General features: G+C 56.2%; 2 protein-coding genes across 7 annotated transcripts in view; one reads left to right on the top strand and one right to left on the bottom strand.

Moving 5' to 3' along the window:
* TNXB (tenascin XB) overlaps positions 1 to 20,253 on the top strand; it is a 56,762-nt gene extending 36,509 nt beyond the window's left edge. Inside the window, exons 20-43 of one of the 6 annotated variants that reach the window (XM_055571162.1) lie at positions 308 to 658; positions 1,044 to 1,388; positions 3,647 to 3,943; positions 5,467 to 5,799; positions 6,159 to 6,560; positions 8,436 to 8,765; positions 10,485 to 10,808; positions 11,194 to 11,595; positions 12,207 to 12,494; positions 12,860 to 13,138; positions 14,377 to 14,664; positions 15,685 to 16,008; positions 16,324 to 16,659; positions 16,919 to 17,041; positions 17,154 to 17,291; positions 17,501 to 17,620; positions 17,728 to 17,871; positions 17,965 to 18,095; positions 18,219 to 18,351; positions 18,456 to 18,607; positions 18,700 to 18,796; positions 18,888 to 19,049; positions 19,133 to 19,296; positions 19,647 to 20,253. In XM_055571162.1, the coding sequence (XP_055427137.1) occupies positions 308 to 658; positions 1,044 to 1,388; positions 3,647 to 3,943; positions 5,467 to 5,799; positions 6,159 to 6,560; positions 8,436 to 8,765; positions 10,485 to 10,808; positions 11,194 to 11,595; positions 12,207 to 12,494; positions 12,860 to 13,138; positions 14,377 to 14,664; positions 15,685 to 16,008; positions 16,324 to 16,659; positions 16,919 to 17,041; positions 17,154 to 17,291; positions 17,501 to 17,620; positions 17,728 to 17,871; positions 17,965 to 18,095; positions 18,219 to 18,351; positions 18,456 to 18,607; positions 18,700 to 18,796; positions 18,888 to 19,049; positions 19,133 to 19,296; positions 19,647 to 19,748 (5,765 nt within the window). In that variant the 3' untranslated portion in view covers positions 19,749 to 20,253. The remainder of the gene's footprint in view (positions 1 to 307; positions 659 to 1,043; positions 1,389 to 3,646; positions 3,944 to 5,466; positions 5,800 to 6,158; positions 6,561 to 8,435; positions 8,766 to 10,484; positions 10,809 to 11,193; positions 11,596 to 12,206; positions 12,495 to 12,859; positions 13,139 to 14,376; positions 14,665 to 15,684; positions 16,009 to 16,323; positions 16,660 to 16,918; positions 17,042 to 17,153; positions 17,292 to 17,500; positions 17,621 to 17,727; positions 17,872 to 17,964; positions 18,096 to 18,218; positions 18,352 to 18,455; positions 18,608 to 18,699; positions 18,797 to 18,887; positions 19,050 to 19,132; positions 19,297 to 19,646) is intronic. The other 5 variants (XM_055571163.1, XM_055571159.1, XM_055571161.1 and 2 more) reach the window with 5 other exon arrangements.
* On the bottom strand, positions 19,980 to 22,966 carry LOC129645771 (steroid 21-hydroxylase). Its single transcript, XM_055571169.1, has 10 exons — positions 22,765 to 22,966; positions 22,578 to 22,667; positions 22,316 to 22,470; positions 22,007 to 22,102; positions 21,793 to 21,894; positions 21,604 to 21,690; positions 21,239 to 21,439; positions 20,582 to 20,760; positions 20,398 to 20,501; positions 19,980 to 20,254 (listed from the first exon to the last, which is right to left on the bottom strand). Exons 1-10 carry the CDS (start codon positions 22,964 to 22,966, stop codon positions 19,980 to 19,982), a joined length of 1,491 nt encoding a protein of 496 aa, XP_055427144.1.
* Positions 22,967 to 24,681: the final 1,715 nt, after the last annotated feature.

Raw genomic sequence — 24,681 nt, 5'->3', positions numbered from 1 at the left:
TAGGTGAAGGGGGAGTGGGGTGTGGGAGGCCCCCCTCCTCGAGGCTGAGCCATGGTGACCTTTGTGTGTCCTCCTGGGCTGAGAAGGGCCTCTGTGAGCCATGCTGGTGGCGGTCCTGGTCCCCACAGCTGACCCCAGAGACTCTGGGCATGTCTGTGAGGTGTGGACCAAGTAGGACCACCCAGCCCCAAAGATGGGCTTCTCTGAACTGACTTCAGGGCCTGGAGTTGAAGCCAAGGCTTGGGAGAAGACCCAAGGACGTCTCCTGGGGACCCTGCCTCACCCTCTGTGTGTCCCTTCTTCTCAGCTGCAGAGGAAGAGACCCCCAGCCCCACAGAGATGGAGGAGACCCCCAGTCCCACAGAACCCAACACAGAGGTCCCGGAGCCCCCTGAGGAGCCCTTCCTGGAGGAGCTGACAGTGACGGGATCCTCCCCAGACTCGCTGAGCCTCTCCTGGACCGTCCCCCAGGGCCACTTTGACTCCTTCACCGTCCAGTACAAGAACGGGGATGGGCAGCCTAAGGTGGTGAGGGTGCCGGGGCATGACAAAGGGGTCACCATCTCGGGCCTGGAGCCAGACCACAAGTACAAGATGAACCTGTACGGCTTCCACGACCGCCAGCGTGTGGGCCCCGTCTCTGTCATCGGGGTGACCAGTGAGTGGACAGCGGAAGCCTCAGGGTGGGACCTAGTGGGAGGATCACCTTCTCAGGTGATGGGCGAGTGGGGTGTGGGAGGCCCCTCTCCTCGAGGCTGAGCCATGGTGCTCTTTGTGCCTCTCCTGGGCTCCCTGAGGACCAGTGCATCCTCCTGGGCAGAGAAGGGCCTCTGTGAGCCATGCTGGTGGCAGTCCTGGCCCCTACAGCTGACCCCAGAGACTCCAGGCATGTCTGTGAGGTCTGGACCGAGCAGGACCACCAGCCTCCTTAGGCTCCTCTGAACTGACGTCAGGGTCCCCAGTTGGGGACCATGGCTCGGGAGGAAACCCAAGGACATCTCCCGGGGACCCTGCCTCACCCTCTGTGTATCCCTCCTTCTCAGCTGCAGAAGAGACCCCCAGCCCCACAGAGGTGGAGGAGACCCCCAGCCCCACAGAACCCAGAACAGAGGCCCCGGAGCCCCCTGAGGAGCCCGTCCTGGGGGAGCTGATGGTGACAGGATCCTCCCCGGACTCGCTGAGCCTCTCCTGGACCGTCCCCCAGGGCCACTTCGACTCCTTCACTGTCCAGTACAAGGGCAGGGACGGGCCCCAGGTGGTGCGTGTCGGGGGTGAGGAGACCGAGGTGACCGTTGGGGACCTGGAGCCTGGACACAAGTATAAGATGAACCTGTACGGCCTGCACGGGGGCCGGCGCGTGGGCCCTGTGTCCACTGTAGCCATGACCGGTGAGTGAGGGCGGGGCTTGGGATGAGGTCTCAGGAAAGGTCTCATAGTAGAGCCTCTCTAGTGTCTTCCACTGAAGACCCTAAAACCCCCAAATCTCTAGTTCATTCATTATCCATTCAGCACTTCAGGAGTGATCTAGGAGCAGGAAGAGGGAGTCCCAGGGAAGTGCTTGCCCTTGAAAGGCTGTTGGGGACTGAGGCCTCCAAGCCAGTCACACATGACCTGTCTGTGGCTCTCTGCTTTGCGTGGAAACTCTGAAAAGAACTCTTCTGGGGTGTTGGGACAAATGCCATGAAATAGTAAATCTCAACAATATTTATTATATAAAATTTCAGACATATACCCAAAGGGAAAGAATAGCATAATGAATTCGTATGTGTCAATCACCCTGCTTCAACCAAAAAGCACCTCTTGAGCAGTCTAGCTCATCCAGACCCCATCACTTCCCACCTTCCTCAACTAGAAAATCATCTTTCTTCCTTTTTCTTAATGTACTTTATTTTTGGCAGTGGTGGGTCTTCATTGCTACACGCAGGTTTTGTCTAGTTGTGGCGAGCAGGAGCTACTCTTTGTTGCAATACAGGGGCTTCTCATTGCAGTGGCTTCTCTTGTTGCAGAGCTTAGGCTCTAGGCGCTGTGGGGTTCAGTAGTTACGACTGGAGGGCTCTAGAGCGCAGGCGCAATAATTGTGGCTCAAGAAGATAGTTGCTCTGTGGCATGTGGGATCTTCCCAGTGTAGGGATTAAACTCATGTCCCCTGTGTTGGCAGGCAGATTCTTTTTTTTTTAATATAAATTTATTTATTTTAATGGGAGGCTAATTACTTTACAATATTGTATTGGTTTTGCCATACATCAACATGAATCCGCCACAGGTGTACACATGTTCCCCATCCTGAACCTCCCTCCCACCTCCCTCCCCATACCATCCCTCTGGGTCATCCCAGTGCACCAGCCTTGAGCATCCTGTATCATGCATCGAACCTGGACTGGCAATTCACTTCATATATGATATTATACCTGTTTCAATGTGGCAGGCAAATTCTTAACCACTAGGAAGTCCTAGAATGTTTTATTAACAGCTTTATTGAGGTATACTTTACATACCATAGAATTCACCTGTTTTAAGCATACAGCTTATCAATTTTAGTGTATTTACAGAGTTGTACAACTATCATCACTATCTATTAATAATTTTAGAACTTTTCCAGCACATTGAGATGAAATCTGGTGTCCAGACCCATTTTGTCAGGGCCCCTTTCCGATCCCCACAAATCTACTTTCTGTCTCTGTAGATTTGCCTTTTCCAGACACATCATATAACTGGAATCATACAATACCTGCTCTTTCATGTCTGACTTCTTTTACCACATTTTAGCACATTTTTGTGGTTGATCTGTGTTGTAGCATGTAGCAGTACTTCATTCCTTTATAGTCAAATAATATTCCATTGTATGGATACACTGCTGTAATATTTTAAAATGTATTCTATACACTCTTTACTTCATCATTACATATTTAAGTGTACTGCTCTTTTCAAAAAGACCACTTAAAAGTAACCATGACACAGTGATTGTGCCTTTAAAAACTAGATATTCGGGAAAAAAAAAACCAAAAAACTAGATATTCGGGTATTACTAGTTTCCTGATTCCCTGGTGGCTCAGACAGTAAAGAATCCACCTGCAATGCCGAAGATCTAGGTTCGATCCCTGGGTTAGGAAGTTCCCCTGGAGGAGGGCATGGCAACCTACTCCAGTATTGTTGCCTGGAGAATCCACATGGACAGAGGAGCCCGGCAGGCTACATAACAGTCCGTGGGGTCACGAAGAGTTGAACATGACTGAGCGACTAAGCACTCACCTTCCTGATGGTGTCCTAATTGTTCTTTTGCAATTTTTTGCTGGAATCAGATCCAATTAAGAAAGATAGGCTGCAATTGGGAGAACTGGGATTTTAAATAGGGTGGGCAGGAAAGGCCCTAGAGAGAAGTTTACATTTGAATGAAGACTTAAAGGAGGTGTGAACATGAGCCACGCAGACATCTGGGGAAAGAACATTCAGGCATCGAGGCAAGAGGCCATTTGGCACATTGGATGGACCATAAAGAGGCCACAAAGAGATTGTGATGGCCATAGGTACAGCTGGATCTGAAGTTAGGCCCACAGATCTGGCCCACCTTCTGGCCTGAACCCAGGAGAGCAGGGCCTCAGCAGTTCCTTCCAGCAGCAGGAATGGTTCTGTTTGCCTCTCTCCCCAGCCCGGGAAGAGGAGCCCCCTGCTAGCCCTCCTTTGAAGCCACAGCTGGGGGAGCTGACTGTGACAGACGCCACCCCCGACTCCCTGAGCCTCTCCTGGACCGTCCCCGAGGGCCAGTTCGACCACTTCCTAGTCCAATACAAGAATGGGGATGGGCAGCCCAAGGCAGTAAGGGTGCCTGGGGACGAGGACGGGGTCACCATCTCGGGCCTGGAGCCAGACCACAAGTACAAGATGAACCTGTATGGCTTCCACGACCGCCAGCGCGTGGGCCCTATCTCCACTGTCGGTTTAACTGGTGAGTGTGCAGTAGGACACTGGCCCCGAGCTGGGCTCAGTTCCCCTTTAATTGCCAGTACTTGTGTTTTTCTCCCACTGTTCTTGAGCCTGAGCCTCCCAAGCTCCTGGCAGTGGTTCTGTGCCTGTCTTCACTGCAAGCCTTACTGTCACTTTAGCTGTCTCACCCTTTACACTTTTTGAGTCCTTGAAGAGGGAAGATGCCAAGGAAATAATAGACTCAGGCAGACCTGGGGCTGGCCCTATTCTCAGCTCCTTAGAGCTGTGTGACCTCGAGAGAGTCACTCAGCCTCTCTGTGCCTCCCTTTCGGCATCCTTGCAGAAAGAATACCCTACCTGTCTGGCAGGGTGGGCGTGGCTTGCCTCACCCACAGTGTTTGGTAACTACGGCTCCTCCTTTTGAGGAAGAAAATTAGTTACTAAAAACCCTTGGGTGAATTCTCATAATTATTATTGATTTCACTGAGTAAAATTGTATTTGATACTAATACCCATGGATTCTATGTCAACACGGAACCCTGCTATCATGGATACTGTTACTTCAGTAGTTAACATTAGTCATGGTGGCTTAGTCGATAAATTGTGTCCGACTCTTGCGATCCCTTGGACTGGAGCCCATCAGGCTCCTCTGTCCGTGGGATTCTCCAGGTGAGAATACTGGAGTGGGTTGCCATTTCCTTCTCCAGAGGACGATTCCCGATCTAGGAATCGAACCCAGTTCTCCTGCACTGCAGGCAGATTCTTTACTGACTGAACTATGAAGAAAGCCCTAATATTAGTCATATGTGCAGCTAAACAAGATATTTTCTCTTCATTAATTACTCCTTGTCTGTTGGTTGCTTGTGTTAAGTTCCTTTATAGCTATTACCTGCGACATGCTTAAAACCTGGTTCCCAAACACAATGGAGATCTGAAACACAATGATTTTATAATTCAGCTATTAAGCCAGAATAAAACTCTATGCAGAAAAGGAAAGACAAAAGAAATCTGTGGGTGTGATGTGTCGTCCCTGCCATAAACTGGCAAGAGAATTAATACGAGGTCCCCAAGCAACCCAACTGCAAAGATGATCTGATTTCCTGTGGTCTCATCTCTGCTGTCCACTGTGGAATCTAAATTAGATTCTCAAATGCTCAGAAAAGCCTTCTAAACCAGAGGAGATATTAAAGGAAAATACTTAGGAACCTGGGCACAGGCACCTCCTGACGCGATGTGTCTGTTAGACGTGGTGCTGTTACAAAGCATGAGTCCTGGCCCACTAAGTGAATTCGCTCAGCAGCTCCTGCAGGTTCCATGCTGCACATGCTGAGGTCAGCGGCATCCCACCCTACCATCTTGACATCTCCACAGTGTGTGCCCTGCCCCTGGAAGCTGAACATTTAAACTAGGGAAATGAAGTCTTAACCCTGGGGCACTGGAGTCCCAGCTTCAGGGCCCTGGTGTGTCTTGGAGAAATCCCAGAATCCATCCTGTTAGGAGGGAGCTCAGGAAGCATGTCACCATTCTCTTTGTCTCCTTATCCAGCCTCAGAAAAAGACCAAGAAATGACTCCAGCCCCAACAGACCTGCCCACTGCAGCTCCTGAGCCTCCCATCAAGTCCCGCTTGGGGGAGCTGGCGGTGACAGACGCCACCCCCGACTCCCTGAGCCTCTCCTGGACCGTCCCTGAAGGCCAGTTCGACCACTTCCTGATCCAGTACAAGAACGGGGACGGGCAACCCAAGGTGGTGAGGGTCCCTGGGGATGAGGACGAGGTCACCATCTCGGGCCTGGAGCCAGACCACAAGTACAAGATGAACCTGTATGGCTTCCATGACCGCCAGCGCGTGGGCCCCATCTCTGTCATCGGGGTGACCAGTGAGTGGATGGTGGAAGCCCCAGGATGGGACCTAATGGGGAGATCACCCCCTAGGTGAAGGGGGAGTGGGGTGTGGGAGGCCCCCCTCCTTGAGGCTGAGCCATGGTGACCTTTGTGTGTCCTCCTGGGCTGAGAAGGGCCTCTGTGAGCCATGCTGGTGGCGGTCCTGGTCCCCACAGCTGACCCCAGAGACTCTGGGCATGTCTGTGAGGTATGGACCAAGCAGGACCACCCAGCCCCAAAGATGGGCTTCTCTGAACTGACTTCAGGGCCTGGAGTTGAAGCCAAGGCTTGGGAGGAGACCCAGGAACGTCTCCTGGGGACCCTGCCTCACCCTCTGTGTGTCCCTTCTTCTCAGCTGCAGAGGAAGAGACCCCCAGCCCCACAGAGATGGAGGAGACCCCCAGCCCCACAGAGGTGGAGGAGACCCCCGGCCCCACAGAGATGGAGGAGACCCCCAGCCCCACAGAACCCAGCACAGAGGGCCCGGAGCCCCCTGAGGAGCCCCTCCTGGGGGAGCTGACGGTGACAGGATCCTCCCCAGACTCGCTGAGCCTCTCCTGGACTGTCCCCCAGGGCCACTTCGATTCCTTTACTATCCAGCACAAGGGCAGGGATGGGCCCCAGGTGGTGCGTGTCAGGGGTGAGGAGACTGAGGTGACCGTTGGGGGCCTGGAGCCTGGACGCAAGTACAAGATGAACCTGTATGGCCTGCACAGGGGGCGGCGCGTGGGCCCCGTGTCCACTGTGGGCGTGACCGGTGAGTGACGGCGGGGCTCAGGGGTCTCCAGGGTGGAAATAGCTTTTCCTCATGGGTGACCTGTTTGACTGTTCTGTTATTTCACCAGACCTTGAATCCCTCTTATGCCCTTCCTCCATGGCCCTGGGCCATGACCCGTGTGTGGTGGTCTGGCCTTTGTCAATCCACAGCCTCATTGTCCACAGTAGTGTGACCTCCTCTGATGGTCAGTCACTGGCTGCCTCGAAGGGTGAAATGTGTCAGGCTCAGACCAAGCTTGACTTGACTAGAATTTTCTTTTCTTTCCATCTTAATCACAAATCACAGCATTCTTTGTTACTACAAGAAAAAAAAAAGAATGAAAGAAACAACCCAACATCCAACCACACTGAGATGATTAAGTAATTAGACAACAATCTGTAAAATGACCTATTACGGAATCATTGAAATGTTTAAACATAAGACAATTACTTTATACTTTACAATGAAATAAGAGTTTACAATGTTTGTAAGGAGGCTAATCAAAACCACTTGAAAATAACTTGCATAGTAAGACAACTGGAAGGAAACATCCCATGGGATGCATGACTTGTGGGACACAATACAATATTTTTCCCATTTTGCTTTTATTTTTCCCATTGTGCTTTTTTTCCCATTTTGTTCTGTTCTGTGTCATTTACATTTTCTTAAGTGACAAGCATTTTTTCTTTTATAATCAGGAAATTTTTTTTCAGTACATCATCTCCTCTTTTGTATTCCTTCCATCTTTTCCGCTCATCATTCTTGCAATTTATTTCATTGATGATTATGAAAAAGTTACAATTTCTAGTCTCTAAGAAATGAAGAAAAAAAATCCCCCAGGGGAATTAAATTCCCCACTTGTAGTCAGGGTGGCTTTTCTAAATCACTGTCAGCTGGAGTCTTATGCCCAGTGAAAATATGTCACCAGGGTTCCTCTGCACATGGGAGAACCCAGCTCCTGAGAGTCAATCTTTTGTGGGGTGAGTCAACTGTCTCTGTGAGGTTCACTCTCCCCTCCTGAAGACACTTCGGACAGAGGGCCCCCTATCATGCAAATCACAAGCATATGCAAAAAGCACAGAGGGACCCATGTCCCTACTCCACATCCACCACCGGACTACTAATTTTTATAATCCAGTTTCTTTTTAAGTCTGTATTTTTCTCTGAAAAGCATATAGCAACATGATGGAAAGTTTGGAAAGTAGGGGAAACAAATCTCTCATCGGACCACTTTCTGACCCAAGAACCACCATTCATAACAATGTGTGTAACACCCGCTCTTTCTGTATTTTCCATGCCTGCATGTTTTCAGGTTGCAGAGTGTTCATGTAATTCTTGGCTCTTAACTTTTTTTGTACCTAAGTTACACTGAGAGCTTTTATCCTGTGGCTACACAACCATCATTAATCATCATTTTAATGGTCATTTGATGCTTCATGGTGAAAGTGCCATAACAAAATTAATCTTCTTCTGTGGTTCCTTTGGAGTCCTGACACATCTTGCTGTCATGAATAATCCCAAAATGAACTCCCGTGATACAACTTTTCCTGCTTTTTAATAATTTTCTTAGGATAGCTGCCCAGAAATGAGATTATTGGTTCAAAGGAAATGAGCAGTATTTTGGCTCCCGACATGCATGTCCGAATTGCCTTCTGAAGGTTCATGGTGCCTGCCAGCCAGTATGTCAGGGGGTCGGGCGTGTCTCAGTCTCCCCTGCGTGGAGTCACCAAATGCTGCACCCAGAGGCTGCGTGAGCCTCCAGGCCTGCAGCTTGAGGAGTGTTTTGTTGGATCTTTCGCTGGTTGTCTCTGTTGATATCAGCAGACATCAAAGCAAGTTGCCATCTAAGCCTCTGCCCCCAATCTCTTTTCTCAGACCCTCAGGAGGTTGTGGAAGAGACCCCCAGCCCCACAGAGCCCAGCACAGAGGCCCCAGAGCCCCCCGAGGAGCCCCTCCTGGGGGACCTGACGGTGACGGGATCCTCCCCGGATTCGCTGAGCCTCTCCTGGACCGTCCCCCAGGGCCACTTCGATTCCTTCACCGTCCAGTACAAGGGCAGGGACGGGCCCCAGGTGGTGCGTGTTGGGGGCGAGGAGACTGAGGTGACCATTGGGGGCCTGGAGCCCAGACACAAGTACAAGATGAACCTGTACGGCCTGCACAAGGGGCAGCGCGTGGGCCCCGTGTCCACCGTGGGTGTGACAGGTGAGTGAGGGTAGGGCGTGAGCGATGAGTGAGGTGGGGAGGGTGGGGTGCAGGATGGGGAAGACAGGTCCTGGAAGAGTTTCCCTTTATTCCCATCTTAAATTTCCCTTTATTCCCATCTTAATGAAAACATAAATATTCTCAGCAGCATGTCTTTTCCAGAACATCAGATGGTCAAGGCTTCTTGTTAAAAGGCAGATTCAGATTTGGCAGGTTTGGGCTGGGGCTGGACATACTGGATTTCTAAAGTCCTTCCTGATGCTGATGCTGCTGGTCCAGGGACCACACTGTGCTAAAGCTCCTCACAAAGCAATTGGACGCTTCCTTAGATTCTATCAGACAGAATTGTGCTTGCATGCCTGAGTCCTCACAGGAGCTCAGGCAAGCTCGGCCTCTATGTAGTTGACTGGAGGCTATGGAGGAAGGCAGGAGCGTGCTCAGAATTTAGCGTCTTGACTGAAACGCCCCCTGGCCGCGCAGTTTGGGTGTTAGCAGACTTGTGACACCAGTGGTTCAAGAAAGATGTGGGTGGCCTGAGCCAAGCACCGAGGAAGTTCACTGAGATAAACCTTGAACGTGGCAGAGAAACCAGTTCTTATCCTACGGGGCTCACAGACAGGCTGTGGACCAGCAAAGGGGGATGTGTAGGTGATGGGAAGCCCTAGCCAGGCCAAAACTGGGCAGTGAGGCCAACAGCAGCCTGCCTGCCCACGGGTGTCCACAGGTTCCCGCGGGACAGCTGAGACTTGACCGGCAGGCGTTATCTTGGTGACACTTACAGACAGGATGAAGGCTCTCAGTCAGTACAGGAGCATCATGGCACACGAGAGTTTTATACGAAACTCTTGGAGTGGGAGAGAGAGTCTTGAGATGGGGGTAGAGAGGTTGGGACTGCTCAGGAAGCCAGGAATTTCTCTCCCAGAATAGAGAGGACTGCTGCACAGTTTTATGCCAAGACTGAGACCCTCGGATGTACTTTTAAAGACTCATTCTGGCTCCCTGTGAAGAACAGGTGGAGGCGGGGGGCAGAGAGGCATAGGGAGGTGGTAACCCAGGTGACAGGTAAGGGCGTCCCAGACGGGTGGCGGGGCCCAGTTGTGGGGAGTGAGAAGATGCAGGAGGGACGCCAGAGAGAGAAACTGGTCCGTGTGTGCTAAGTCGCTTCAGTCGTGTCTGAGCCCACCAGGCTCCTCTGTCCCTGGGACTCTCCAGGCAGGAATACTGGAGTGGGTTGCCATGCCTCCTCCAGGGGATCTTCCTGACCCAGGGGTTGAACCCACATCTCTTAGTCTCCTGCATTGGCAGGCAGGTTCTTTACCACTAGCACCACCTGGGAAGACAGCAGATGGCAACAGGAACGGATCCAAGAAGACTCCAGGTTTCTGATTAGAGAAGGGAGTTAGGGCTTCTGAGCTGCTTGGGGGCCAAGACATGAGCCAAACGGAGTTAAGATGCCGTGAGACCACAGTGGAGGGAGGCCCAGAGCACAGCGGCCATGTGGGCCTGCGTGTGAGGAAGGGAGCTGGTAGGTAGGGGTGAGAGCAGGGCGGATGAGGCTAAGGTGCCAGGAGGGCCGACATTAAGTTAAGAGAAAGAGGAGTTAGAGCTCCTGTGGACAGACATATCCTGTACCTTATTATTTTATTTTTGTAATACACCCCTTTATATGCTGAACTGAGGACTGAGGAGACCTCACCTGTCCTGAATGTCTCTGTGCAGCTCCAGACTACGATGCCATGACCACCCAAACCCCGTCCACCGCGGTCCCCGAGCCTCCCACCAAGCCCCGCCTGGGGGAGGTGACCGTGACAGATGCCACCCCCGACTCTCTGAGCCTCTCCTGGACCGTCCCTGAGGGCCAGTTCGACCACTTCCTGGTCCAGTATAAGAATGGGGACGGGCAGCCCAAGGCAGTGAGGGTGCCCGGGGATGAGGACGGGGTCACCATCTCAGGCCTGGAGCCAGACCACAAGTACAAGATGAACCTGTATGGCTTCCATGACCGCCAGCGTGTGGGCCCCGTCTCTGTCATCGGGGTGACCAGTGAGTGCACAGTGGAAGCCCCAGGATGGGACCTAGTGGGGAGACCACCCCCTCAGGTGATGGGGGAGTGGGGTGTGGGAGGCCCCCCTCCTCGAGGCTGAGCCATGGTGCTCTTTTTGCCTCCCTTGGGCTCCCTGAGGACTAGTGCATCTTCCTGGGCAGAGAAGGGCCTCTGTGAGCCATGCTGGTGGCGGTCCTGGTCCCTACAGCTGACCCCAGAGACTCCAGGCATGTCTGTGAGGTGTGAACTGAGCAGGACCACCAGCCTCCTTAGGCTCCTCTGAACTGACCTCGGGGTCCCCAGCTGGGGACCATGGCTTGGGAGGAGACCCAAGGACATCTCCCGGGGACCCTGCCTCACCCTCTGTGTATCCCTCCTTCTCAGCTGCAGAGGAAGAGACCCCCAGCCCCACAGAGATGGAGGAGACCCCCAGCCCCACAGAGATGGAGGAGACCCCCAGTCCCACAGAGATGGAGGAGACCCCCAGCCCCACAGAACCCAGCACAGAGGCCCTGGAGCCCCCCGAGGAGCCCCTCCTGGGGGACCTGATGGTGACAGGATCCTCCCCAGACTCGCTGAGCCTCTCCTGGACCATCCCCCAGGGCCACTTCGACTCCTTCACTGTCCAGTACAAGGGCAGGGACGGGCCCCAGGTGGTGCGTGTCAGGGGCGAGGAGACTGAAGTGACCGTTGGGGGCCTGGAACCTGGACGCAAGTACAAGATGCACCTGTATGGCCTGCACGGGGGGCAGCGCATGGGCCCTGTGTCCACTGTGGGCATGACCGGTGAGTAGGAGAGCGAGCCCCAAACCCTGGGTTTCCCTCTGTGGCCCTGTGTTTCCCTCTTTGGGACATCAGCACTTCTCACAAATGGGGCCTGTTCTCTTTCCTCACGTGGTGCTGGGGATCCCACTCCATGCTTGAATTGCGTGAGGATTGATGGACGGTGTGCTCAGGGTCAGCTCGGCAGGTAGCCTCTGCCCCACACGTTTCCGCTTTCTTCCTTCCTTCATGATCTGGACCCTCAGACCTGCTCAGGTGTTCATGTGTGGCTTCCTCAGCCTCCCCGACCAAGCATTTTAGCAGCTTGGCACACAGATGGAGAACCAGGTTCCCTAGGTTGAATCCTGCTCTGAAGGTACTCATTTTGCAAATGTTTCTTAACCTCTCTGCACCACGGATGCCCACACAACAAGGGTGCTAAGGATAAAAGCACCTACTTCAGCAGCTGTGTGAGGATTAAATGCACTATTTGCGAACTGCCTACAGCAGTGCCTGGGACACATGAAGCAGTTAAGAAGAGTTTGCTGCAAATGGTCATTTCACAGCCAGGGAACAGCGCCCCCTTCTGGCCCAGGGTCCTGTCGTTGACCACAGTCTCCTCTGCTCTGTTCCAGCCTCCCTGACTACGGAGCGCCCCCTGGCACCCCGCCTAGGGGAGCTGGCGGTGGCGGTCGTGACCTCGGACACAGTGCGTCTCTCGTGGACGGTGGAGCAGGGGCCCTTTGACTCCTTCCTGGTCCAGTACAAGGATGTACAGGGGCAGCCCCAGGCAGTGCCTGTGGCTGGAGACCTCCGAGAGGTCACAGTTTCGAGTCTGGCCCCCGGCCGCAAGTACAAGTTCCTCCTGTTTGGACTCCGGGATGAGAAACGACACGGCCCAGTCTCTGCAGACGCAAAGACTCGTGAGTGAGGGCTGGAGGCCACCTTTGCCATCTGACCATCCTAAACTGACCATCCTCCACTCCCTTGTGGAATTTCCCATTTCCATGCTCCACACCCCAGACCCGTTTATTTACCGGGTTCAGTGAAATCCAAGTCCTGAGTACCCTGTTACCCTCTCGTTCCCATCCTACTCCTCCTATATCCCCAGTGACACTTGTTTTCTTCCCTGGCCCCTCTTTAATCCTTACTCCTCTGCCTCCCCTCTTCCTGACCTGTGACCTTGTCACCCGCTCCCAGCACCCAGAGCCAGCACCTAGACCCTAGCACCCTGAGGAGGCTGCCTGCTTCATTTCTGTCACATTCCATGCACCTCTCTCTTGTCCAGTCCAAGACACAAAACCTGCTCCCCGCCTGGGGGAGCTGACGGTGACGGATGTGACCCCAGACTCCGTGGGTGTCTCCTGGACAGTCCCCGAGGGTGAATTCGACTCCTTCATGGTCCAGTACAAGGACAGGGACGGGCAGCCCCGCGTGGTGCCTGTGGCCGCCGACCAGCGCGAGGTCACCATCCCCGGCCTGGAGCCCAATAGGAAATACAAGTTCCTGCTCTATGGGCTGGTAGGCAGGAAACGACTGGGCCCCATCTCCGCTGAAGGCAGCACAGGTGAGCCCTGGGTCCCCCAACCCGCGGCCTTTTCCAGAGTTGTCTTTCATCTGAGCCCCCAGAGCTGGCCCCGGGGATTTTGACATGGCAATCATAACACCAAAAGCAAATATTTATTGAGTCCCTACTGAATGCCAGGCACTGTTCTAAGCATTTATTTCCTTCAATCTCTTATTGGCAATATAATAAAAAGAACTCAGACTTTGGAGCCAAGCAGACCTGTGTTCAGTTTCTGATTGCCAGCTATGTGGGCTTGGACAGGCCACTTCTTTTCCTTGTGCCTCAGTTTCCAGACCTGCATAATGATTATGAATAATATCTAATGGGGCTCAATAAATGTTCACATCCTCTTCCCTCCATTCCAGTTCTATGGCAAGAGGTGGAAAATATGGGAGGGTTTGGCTGCAGAAAGACCATGGAAAAATCTAGTGTCTTGTGACCATGACTCAGCCTCTTGAGGAACGGGTGGAGGTGGGTCACTGACCCTTACCCCACCTCTAGGACCATGAGTCACCCTGGCCAGACAAGGATGGGGCACATGGCCAGCTGGGGCCTGGGGGTCTCAGGCTCCATAATTATCTTCCCCAAACCCTCACTGTGGAGACTGGATATAGGCTTCTCCAACCCTCATCAGTCAGCACCCACACCCACCTAGACAAGTCCCTTTTGTGTTCTGCTCTGCCCTTTGTCCTCTCAGCTCTGCCCCTGGCTTCTCCCCCTGCCCCACCCAGCCACCCTGCTCTAGTGGAGTTAGTGCCGACTGGAAGCAGGTGGCAAGGAGAGCCCAGGCTGATGGCAAGGCACGGGGAGGTCATGGCCAGCGATGGGAGCCCAGGAGCTTGGCTGGCTGCCCGGGCCAGCTCTGACTGTTTGGGGGCATCTCCCTGACAACCTAGACATCCTCTGGGCGCCTTTCTCAGCTCTGGCCACATTCCTGGCTCTGGGAACCAGGGGTCAGGGGAAACTGAGGCTCTTCCTGCAACCCCAGCCTGCCCTCTCTCTTGAGGTGATCTTTTCTGCATTTACTGCACCCTCATCACAGAGGGGAGGCAGTGGGGTCTAGAAGTTTGGGCAGTAGCCCCCAGAGGAGGAAACTGGGCTCCTTTGGAAGGACAGGGCTGGGACAGCCTGTCTCCCCAGGTGGCGGGGGAACCCTCCCTCCTCCCAGAAGTTGCCAGGGCTGAGATAAAGGCAGCTCTTAATCAAGGCTTTCTCCCCTGCACCCACTCTCCCCACAGCCCCCATGGAGAAGGAACGACAGCCCCCACCCCGCCTGGGGGAGCTGACAGTGACGGATGAGACCCCAAACTCCCTGCGCCTCTCATGGACGGTGGCCCGGGGCCCCTTTGACTCCTTCATGGTCCAGTACAGGGGCACAGACGGGCAGCCCCGGATGGTGCCTGTGGCCGCAGACCAGAGGGGGTTCACCGTAGAGGGCCTGGAACCTGGCAGGAAATACAAGTTTCTGCTCTACGGGCTCCTCGGAGGACAGCGCCTGGGCCCCGCCTCTGTCCTGGGAATGACAGGTGAGCAGGAGGCCGTGCTGCTTGGTCCCTGCAAACCGGCCTGAGGGCGTGTCCCCAGGCCTCTGTGCTGCAGGTCAGGCAGGAGTGGTCAAGGTGGAAGCGCAAGGGGGCCCTGCCCAGGGCTCAGGAGAAAGAGTCTTGGAACAGTGTTCGAGGGATCCGTCAAAAGCAGAGCCAAGACAAACAGAAAGACAAAGCCCTGGCAAGGGTCCCTAACCTCCCGCCTCCCCTCCCCACCCCCCACCCCCAGCCTCACAGCTGCCAGCTGCTCCCTATCACCATACTGGATCATCTCTTACCTCCCGGCAGCGGCCTTGCCCGGATAAGGCAAACCCCCTCCCGTGGATGAGTCAGGAGCATTTTCTCAAATGGAAAATTACTGGAAAACAAGGCAGGCAAGGAGCATAGAGAGCAACAGGAGTGACTGCACTGATGGAGTTCCCCTTCCAGACTTCCTAATATCGCGCCCTCCCCTCCAGCCCTGCATCAGCCTGGCTGGTGGGAGTCGCTTTTCAAGCTCTCCTGCCAGTTCCATCTTCAGGCCTTCTCAGCAGGGAGACCCATGTGCCCTGAGCTCAGGGAGGGACTGAGGGAGTCCTGCCTCAGGCCATGGCTCAGGCCGCCCTGGGGGTTGAGGAGGGAGCAGGGCCGTGCAGACATCTAGAGTGGGGCATGCTGAGACTTCGGGGCAGAGAAGGAGAAAACAAGCGAAGGATTCAGGCAGCATAGGAGCCCCACAGAGAGGCCATGGGGCAACTGGGCTGGCGCTCAGAGAGGTCTGGGTAGGGGGTGGGGGAGTCAGGGTCTCAGCAGGGATGCAGCAGATTCAAGAGCAGGAAGATGCTAGGAGAGCCTGAGTCCCTATCTTCTCTCCACTTGGCTGCTGTGGCCAGGATGGAAAAGTGCCCCCCTCAGCCTCAGCCCTGACCCCCTCCATCTCTGGAAGGTGAGATGGAATGGGAGGGCCCCTCTGCGCCCCCTACCCTGCACTCAGCTTCTCCCTGGGCTTCTCCCACACAGCCCCAGAAGAGGACACACCAGCACCCTGGCACGCAGCCACGGAAGCCCCCAAGCCCCCTGAAGGGCCCCGCCTAGGGGTGCTGGCAGTGAGGGACGTGTCCCCGGACTCCCTGCGCCTCTCCTGGAGCGTGGTCCAGGGCCCCTTTGACTCCTTCGTGGTCCAGTATCAGGACACAGATGGGCAGCCCCAGGCCTTGCTCGTGGGGGGCAACCAGAACAAGGTCCTCGTGTCAGGCCTGGAGCCCAGCACCTCCTACGAGTTCTTCCTCTACGGCCTCCACGAAGGGAAGCGCCTGGGGCCCGTCTCAGCTGAGGGCACCACAGGTACCACCCAGAGAGGGACTGGTGTCCTGGCCTTGGCTGCCTCTAGTCTGGGACTGGGAAGGCGAAAGGGGGTGCCCAGAAGTGGTGCCCATGGGGAAAGAACATGAGGGCGCCATGGAGGGAGGAAGGGGCGCTCCGGCAGGCCTTGGCCCTACACACGTGTTGTCATTATGGGTCTGACCTGTCATCATGGATGGCAGCCCTTCATTAGCCCCATTTTACAGAAAGGAAATGAGGGCCAGGAAGGGACCTGCCGCAGGGCACCTAGCTGGTGTGCTTCTGTCTCCAAACCCTTCTCTCCCACCCACTCTGCAGGGCCAGTTCCTGCGGGTCAGACACCCGGAGAGCCAGGGCCCAGGCTGTCTCACCTGTCGGTGACTGATGTGACCACGAGTTCACTGCGGCTCAACTGGGAGGCCCCACCCGAGGCCTTTGACTCCTTCCTGCTCCGCTTTGGAGTACCATCTCCAAGCACCCTGGAACCACAGCTACGTCCCCTGCTGCAGCGGGAGCTGACGGTGCCAGGGACACGGCGCTCGGCCGTGCTGCGGGACCTGCATCCAGGGACCCTGTACACCCTTACATTGTACGGGCTGCGTGGGCCCCACAAGGCCGACAGCATCCAGGGCACAGCCCGGACCCTCAGCCCAGGTGAGGCTCCATCCTGGGCACATAGGCACCCTGCCCCAAAGTGGGGGTCTTGTACTTTGTAGGGTGGGACCTAGTGCCACAGCCAGAGTGGGAGTTGGTGAGTGGTGGAGAGCTTGGAATCTGCACAGTAGCTTCCATTACTAAGTCCAGAGGAAAGGTGGGTGGTGGTGAGCATGTCTGGAGGCTGTGGGGCCCTGGGAGAAGGAGCCTCCCCACCCCGTGCCCTCGTCATCATTCCTTCGCACATCCTTCCCGTCAGTTCTAGAGAGCCCCCGTGACCTCCAATTCAGCGACATCAGGGAGACCTCAGCCAGGGTCAGCTGGACGCCCCCGACATCCAGGGTGGATGGCTTCAAAGTTTCCTACCAACTGGCAGATGGAGGTAATACCCTTCGGCCTGTGTCCTTGCTCGTTTCCCCCTGCACCCTGCCCACCCTGTCGTTCCTCCTTGCCTCCCTGGCCGCCCCCACCTCCCAGCCACTGTGTGTTTCCAGGGGAGCCACAGAGTGTGCTGGTGGATGGCCGGACCCAGAAACTCGAGGGGCTGATCCCAGGAGCTCAATACGAGGTGACTGTGGTCTCCGTCCGTGGCTTTGAGGAGAGTGAGCCTCTCACAGGCTTCCTGACCACAGGTGAGCGGGACTGGGACCCCGGGCAGGAAGTAGGGGAAGAAAATGAGTGCACTGGTGGGAGTTGAGAGTGAATGGGGAAGGGGAGGGGAACAGGGGTGTTGGAGGCTCCAATGGCAGACGAGAGGTGCAGCGGAGTTTGGGAAGGTGACAGGTGGGGAGAGCAGCCAGGACCAGCTCTGAGCGCCACCCTCCCGCCACCCTTCTCCCAGTTCCTGATGGCCCCACCCAGCTGCGGGCACTGAACCTGACTGATGAATCCGCCCTGCTGCACTGGAAGCCCCCCCAGACCCCGGTGGATACCTATGATGTCAAGGTCACAGCCCCAGGGGGTGAGTGAGGCTGGATGAGGCCTCTAGGGGGGGTACTGGCTCAGGGATGGGGAGCAGAGGGCAGGCTGGGCTCCCGCAGGGCAGCGCTGATACCCGCGTCCTCCCAGCCCCTTCCCTCCAGGCTTCAGCCCCTGGCAGCGCCATGGACTACCCCCTGCAGGGCCTGGTGACCCACACCAACTACACAGCAACCTTGCGTGGCCTTCGGGGCCCCAACTTCACCTCCCCAGCCAGCATCACCTTCACCACAGGTGTGGTCTGTGAGGTGCATGGGACAGGGTGGCGGGGGGAGCAAGAGAGCCAGGAAGAGCCTCATCTCCATCTTCTCTTCCTCCTGCTCTCAGGGTTGGAGGCACCCCAGGACTTGGAGGCCAAGGAAGTGACCCCCCGCACAGCCCTGCTCACTTGGACGGCACCCGAAGTCTCCCCAACTGGTTACCTGCTCAGCTTCAACACCCCAGGGGGACAGACCCAGGTGCCCCAAGCCCTGCTCCTCAGGCCAGCTCCCTCCCTGGATTCCGGTCCAGAGAGGCTGCCTCTGCTTCTGGGGGTGGGCACCACCTCCCTCTCCTTTGACCACCCCTTGTCTGTTCCGTAGGAGATCCTGCTCCCAGGAGGGGTCACCTCTCACCAGCTCCGCGGCCTCTTTCCCTCCACCCCCTACAGCACATGGCTCCGGGCCATGTGGGGCGACAGCTTCACTCCCCCTGTGTCCACTTCCTTCACCACTGGTACTCGGGCCCTGGGACCTGAGTCTGGGGGATGATTGGGTAGCGGGGGTCTAGGATCAGTCTAGGATCTGGATAAAGGACTGGCCCCTCACTCCTCTCCCCAGGTGGGCTGCGGATCCCCTTCCCCCGGGACTGTGGGGAGGAGATGCAGAACGGGGTCAGCACATCAAGGACCACCACCATCTTCCTCAATGGCAACCGCGAGCGACCCCTGAACGTGTTTTGTGACATGGAGACCGATGGGGGTGGCTGGCTGGTGCGTAGCAGTCAGAAGCCCATGGGGTCTGTACCAGGAGGGGTTGCCAGGCCGGGAGCCACAGGCTAACAATACCTCCACCTACTTTCCAGGTATTCCAGCGCCGCATGGATGGAAAAACGGACTTCTGGAGGGACTGGGAGGACTACGCCCATGGTTTTGGGAACATCTCTGGGGAGTTCTGGCTGGGTGAGTGTCTCACAGGGATTGGGGGACCAGGGAAGGGATTGGGGCCCTGTGGACTCACACTGCCCCACGAGCACAAACTCCCCACCCACAGGCAATGAGGCCCTGCACAGCCTGACCAAAGCTGGTGACTACTCCTTGCGCGTGGACCTGCGGGCTGGGGACGAGGCTGTGTTTGCCCAGTACGACTCCTTCCAAGTGGACTCCGCCGATGAGTACTACCGCCTCCACCTGGAAGGCTACCATGGCACCGCAGGTGAGGGCTCAGTCTGGGGGGCGGGCAGGGAGAGCCGGGAGAGGAGAGGAAAGGACCTCACTGCTCCTTCCATGCCCTGCCAGGGGACTCCATGAGCTACCACAGTGGCAGTGTCTTCTCTGCCCGGGACCGAGACCCCAACAACTTGCTCATCTCCTGTGCCGTCTCTTACCGAGGGGCCTGGTGGTACAGGAACTGCCACTATGCCAACCTCAACGGGCTTTATGGGAGCACAGTGGACCACCAGGTGAGAGGTCTGGGGGCCTCACCAAGCTGGAGGTGCTTGGGGCTCCCCTGCCTGGGTGTCTGTGACACACACTGTGATAAGTTACTGAATGGCTCAGCGCTTCAGGGCTCTCGCCTGTGAAATGGAACAATAATGCCAATCTCACCAAGTTATCTTGAGGAGGAGATGATTTATTGGATATAAAGGGACGGCTCAGGATTCTGCTTCAGTCCTTTGCAGTTGAGGGTTTAAAAGGAAAAGGGGAGACAGGGAGAATGGCTGATTGATTTCTGGAACCATCTCCCCAGAGGGGAGGGCAGGTGGGAGGTTAACGTCTGATACTGACTCTCTCCCAACAACCCCCTTCCCAGGGAGTGAGCTGGTACTACTGGAAGGGCTTCGATTTCTCAGTGCCCTTCACGGAAATGAAGCTGAGACCAAGAAGCTACCGGCCCCCTGGCAGGGGAGGCTGAGCCGCCCGCTCACCCTTCCAGCGCCCCACAATGACTGCCGAGCACTGAGGGGTTGCGCCGAGAGAAGAGCCAGGGGCCACCTTGACCATCAAGCCACCAGCGGAAGCCTTCTCCACCCGCGATCTCACAGCACCATGTTTACAGGGGGGAGGGCAAGGGTTTGTACGGGAGCAATAAAAGAAGACACCGAGGCACGTGACTGGCCGAGTCCTCCCACCCACTCCTCCCCCCTCACTGGGCACTGGCGCTCTCCCAGCCCCTGGCCTCCACCCCCCGGGGCTGCAGCCGCACCTGGAAAGGCTGGACCTTGAGGTTGACGCCGCAGTAGGGATCCGGCTGCAGCGACGGCAGGGCGCCCACGGGCGGCGGCAGCAGCGTGAAGGCCTGCAGCAGTCGCAGGAGCACCACGAAGAGCTCCAGGCGCGCCAGCGACTCGCCCAGGCACACGCGCGCCCCGCAGCCAAACGCCAGCGCGCTGGGGTTCGTGCCCGGCTCCAGGAAGCGGTCTGCGGGCGGGCGGAAGGACCGATCCGGGTCTCAGGGGCTGCCGGCCTCGGGACACCTATGCGCCGCCACGCCCCTCCCCCCACGCCCGCCCCCCGCCCCCCGATCCCCGGCTCCGATCGCGGGCACCCGCCCCGCCACACACCCGGCCGGAATTCGTGCGGCTGCTCCCAGACGGTCTCGTCCAGGTGGGCACCTTGGAGGTTGGGGATAACGACCATGCCCTCAGGGATGTCGTAGCCGAAGATGCTGAGGGTTAGGGTTAAGTTAGAGGCCCGCCGAGGCCCTGCTGGGGCCTTGGCCGTTCATCCCTAGGCCTCCGAAGTCACCTGCTAGGCCGCGTGGTGCGGTGAGGCAAGGCCAGGGGCACGACCGGCCGCAGGCGCAGCACCTCCGCGATGGTGGCATTGAGCAGAGGCAGCCGAGCGCGGTCCTTGTAAGTGACTCGGGAGCACGAGGCTCCAGGGCCCAGCTCGCGATCCAACTCCTCCTGAAGGCGGCGCTGAATCTGGGAAATGGAGCCCCAATCCTGACACTGGCCAGCCCCCAGCTGCCAACCTCCACGATGTGTGTCTCTATGTATGTGTGTGTGTGTGTGTGTGTGTGACTCAGTCATGTCCCACTCTTTGCAAACTCATGACTGTAACCCTCCAGACTCCTCTGTCCTTGGAATTCTCCAGGCAAGAGTGCTAGAATGGGTTGCCATTCTCTTCTTCAGGGCATTTTCCCGAGCCAGGGGTCAAACTTAGGTCTCCTGCATTACAGGCAGATTCTTTACCATCTGAGCCACTAGGGAAGCCCACCTTCCACCATTCCCTGGACGAACTCACATGAAACTATGCGCCAAGTGGGAGAACCCAGGCAAACCCCACTGACCCACCCAGTCCTACCCCCCACAACACAGCCTGCATGGCATCAGTGACCTAGGTTCCCGCCCCCCTGGCCAGGCTGCCAGGAAGGATCCCTTTGCCTCCTCCAGGGCATACCTCGGGGTGGTGAAGTAGGAACGCCACAGCCCAGGAGAGGGTGCTCGCCGTGGTTTCAGTGCCCCCGATGAAAAGGTCCACCACAGACATGTGCACGTGTCCTTCCAGGAGCTGTCCTGGGCCCTCTTCTACTCTTTGCCTCTCTACCCCCTGGAGCATATAGTCCGTCATATCCCTCCACTGGCCAGCCACCATGCTCTCCTGGGGAAGGGAGGACGAGCTGGCCTGAGTGCCTGGCTTGGGGAGAGTGTTTAGAGGGTGCCATGGGTCCAGGACCGCAGGGATGGCCCACAAGCTGCCTGGCTCTGGGCAGTAGCATCACCGCTGCCGGCCGAGGAGGAGCCCGTTCCACGCACGGTTCCCACCTTGTGGCTCCTCAGCTGCTTCTCCACCATGTGGTCCCTGTTCTCTATGGCCTGCTTCAGCCTCCAGAGCCCAGGGTTGGGGAAGAACTGGGGCAGAGAGTAAGAAGGTGTAGCTGCTGGCAAGGAAGCCTGTTCCCCATCCCCACCCTTTTTCCCAGGACCAGGCGTGTCAGGGCTGTGCCTCCTCACCCTGAGAAAAGGAACCATGTCCAAAATCTGGATGGACCAGTGGTCCCAGGTCTTCATCAAGTCCTGAACACAGTCGTGAATGGCATGTACTAAGGTGTCCTCCTGCCAGAAAAGGAGGACATCCTTTCAGTGCAGAACCAGGAGAGGATCAGGGAGGGGTTGCAGGGGGTGGGGGGAGGGGGGCAGGCATATGGGAGGAAAAGAGAGCTTTGACCTTGTCTCCAAAAGTGAGGTAACAGATGATGCTGCAGGTAAGCAGAGAGAATTCCTTCTGGATGGTCACGGGGGCACCGGCCTGGACTCGCATGCGCTGAAGAGAAAGAGCATGAACTAAATAGGGACCTGGGACGTCCCTGGTGGTCCAGAGGCTAAATTCTCTGCTCCTAATGCAGGGGGCCCAGGTTCAATCCTTGGTGAGGGAACTAGATGCCACATGCTTCGGGTAATATAAGTGAAAAAAAAATAGAGGGCCTTCCAGGAGGGGTGAAGCTGACCTGGGCTAACTGTGGGAGTCCAGGCTCACCTCGCAGAACTCCTGGGTCAGCTGGTCCACCCAGGGCTCCATGGAGCTGCGGGTGCCCAGCAGCAAGGCTGAGCGGGTGAGTTTCTTGTGGGCCTTCCAGAGCAGAGAGTAGTCCCCCAGAGAGATGTCCTGGCAGCGCTGAGACACCAGCTTGTCTGCGAGTAGGGGTTGGGGGTGGGAGGGTCGACTTGACCAAGGCAGCCACAGGCCTGACCTCCCCTGCCTCCCAAAGCCCTGCTTCTCCCCTCAAGCAACCCCTTACAGGATGGTATCTGGGGTCTGCCGGCAAAGTCCACCCACTTCCTGATCATAGCCTCCTCAATGGTCCTCTTGGAGTTCAGCACCACCACCTCTGGCGGGGGGAGTGGTAGGAAAAGCAGGAAGTCAGCAGGAAAGCACACCCCCAACCCTCCTCACTGTTGTGGGCCAGGAAGGAGGCAGACCCTCACCTTGCAGCCCAAGGCGAAGCCTGTAGACAGGCCCGAGTTTCTGAGTCAGGCTCAGCAGATGGATGGGGAGGTTGGGCTGCAGCAGGTGCAGGAAGCCAGGGACCAGAGGTGGGAGGTGGAGGTTTCTGAGCTTCCACCAGCCCCACAGCAGGTGAGCGCCGGCTAGCAGGGTGAGCAGCAGCAGCAGCCCTGCGAGGACCATGGCTGGAGACCCAGGCAGAGGCCCCGGCCCCGCCACTTATAGCTCTCCACACCTCCAGCCATCTGGCTCCTTGGGCTGTTCTGAAGCCTCCCTCGACTCCTTCCCTCAGGTCCTTGCCCACTGTCCCGCCCACAAAACAGTACATTCCTGGAATGGCATCGAATCTTTTGGCCTTGGAAAATCCAATATCAAAGAGCAGGCCTTTTCCCATTCATCTATCAAGAAGAAAGGAAAGGAAACACAACCCTGACCTTCTTCAACAGCCAGAATCAGCTTTCTGTCAACCGTTCAGGAAAACACGTCCATGAGCCCTCTCCCACCCCCACCCCACCCCACCCCACCCCCACCACCACCTTGGACCAGCTTCCTGCCACGGGCTTTGTCTCAGAGAAAAGAATGACAACCCACGCCTAATATGCGCTCCCAGATGGCCTTTGAAGCAGGAAATGAGATGAGAATGATGTGTGTGTTTTTCTTTTAACTTACAGATAGGGGAACCACATGTCCCGGTTTGCATGTGTTATCCCAGTTTATACCTATAGTCCAAGTGTCATCAGTAATAATGCCTCTTTTTATTCTCAAAACTTGAAGAATTAAATGTTTCCCCAGTTTGGAGCTCTTACCCTCTACCTGACGTTCTTTGGTTGCAATGAAGAGACCCACTTGAGCTAGTTTGAGCTAAAAGTAAGAATTGTTCTACAAATAGAGGGATATCTCACAGAATCCAGAGCAGGCAAGTAGAAGGGACCTTCTGGCCTTGGAAAGCCAGGGATTGTGAACTAAAGAGCCCTAGAGACATGGCTGCTTCCTCACTCTTCGTTCCTCCTCTTTCATTTGTTTATTAATCTTGGCTGCACTGGGCCTGTATTGCCACGCCTGGGCTTTCTCTAATTGCGGCGAGCAGAGGGTACTCTCTAGTTGTGATACTCGGGCTCATCATTGCAGTGGCTTCTCTTGTTGTGAAGTCCAGGCTCTAGGCATGTGGGCTTCAGTAGTTGAGGCTCGTGGGCTCTAGAACTCGGGGTCAGTCGTGGGGGCCCACAGGCCTGGTTGCTTCACAGCATGTGATCTTCCCAGACCAGGGATCCAACCCACTTTTTTCATTGGCAGGTGGATTCTTAACCACTGGACCACCAGGGAAGTCCCTTCCATCCTCTCTGTCTGCAGTCAAGCTGCTTGTGCTCCCAGGTGCAGGCGGCACAGAACTGCTTTCAAGGTCAGACTCCACAGAATACGGGTCTAGCCCCAGGACAAAGGGGCTTTAATGGCGTGATCAAACATGCCCCCATCGACTCCAAAGTCCTCAGAAAGGAACTTGATAGCCACAGCTGGGATCAGGGGCCCAGCCCTCTTCAGGGAGCTGTTGCCATGAGGGGTGGGGTCCCAGTGGACTAAGTAGGGCTATCAGGGGCCACTTTTGCAGGTGAGGGTGCAGTTGAAGGACTTAAAGGAGAGGTCATGCTAAAGAGCGGAGAAGGCAATGGCACCCCACTCCAGTACTCTTGCCTGGAAAATCCCATGGACAGAGGAGCCTGGTAGGCTGCAGTCCATGGGGTCACTAAGAGTCGGACACAACTGAACGACTTCACTTTTACTTTTCACTTTCCTGCATTGGAGAAGGAAATGGCAACCCACTCCAGTTTTCTTGCCTGGAGAATCCCAGGGACGGGGGAGCCTGCTGGGCTGCCATCTATGGGGTCACACAGTGTCGGACA

The sequence above is a fragment of the Bubalus kerabau genome, chromosome 3 (genome assembly GCF_029407905.1).
Source record: "Bubalus kerabau isolate K-KA32 ecotype Philippines breed swamp buffalo chromosome 3, PCC_UOA_SB_1v2, whole genome shotgun sequence".
NCBI lineage: Eukaryota > Metazoa > Chordata > Mammalia > Artiodactyla > Bovidae > Bubalus > Bubalus kerabau.
Note: the sequence above shows the minus strand (reverse complement) of the source record. Positions and strands in the feature narration are given on the sequence as shown.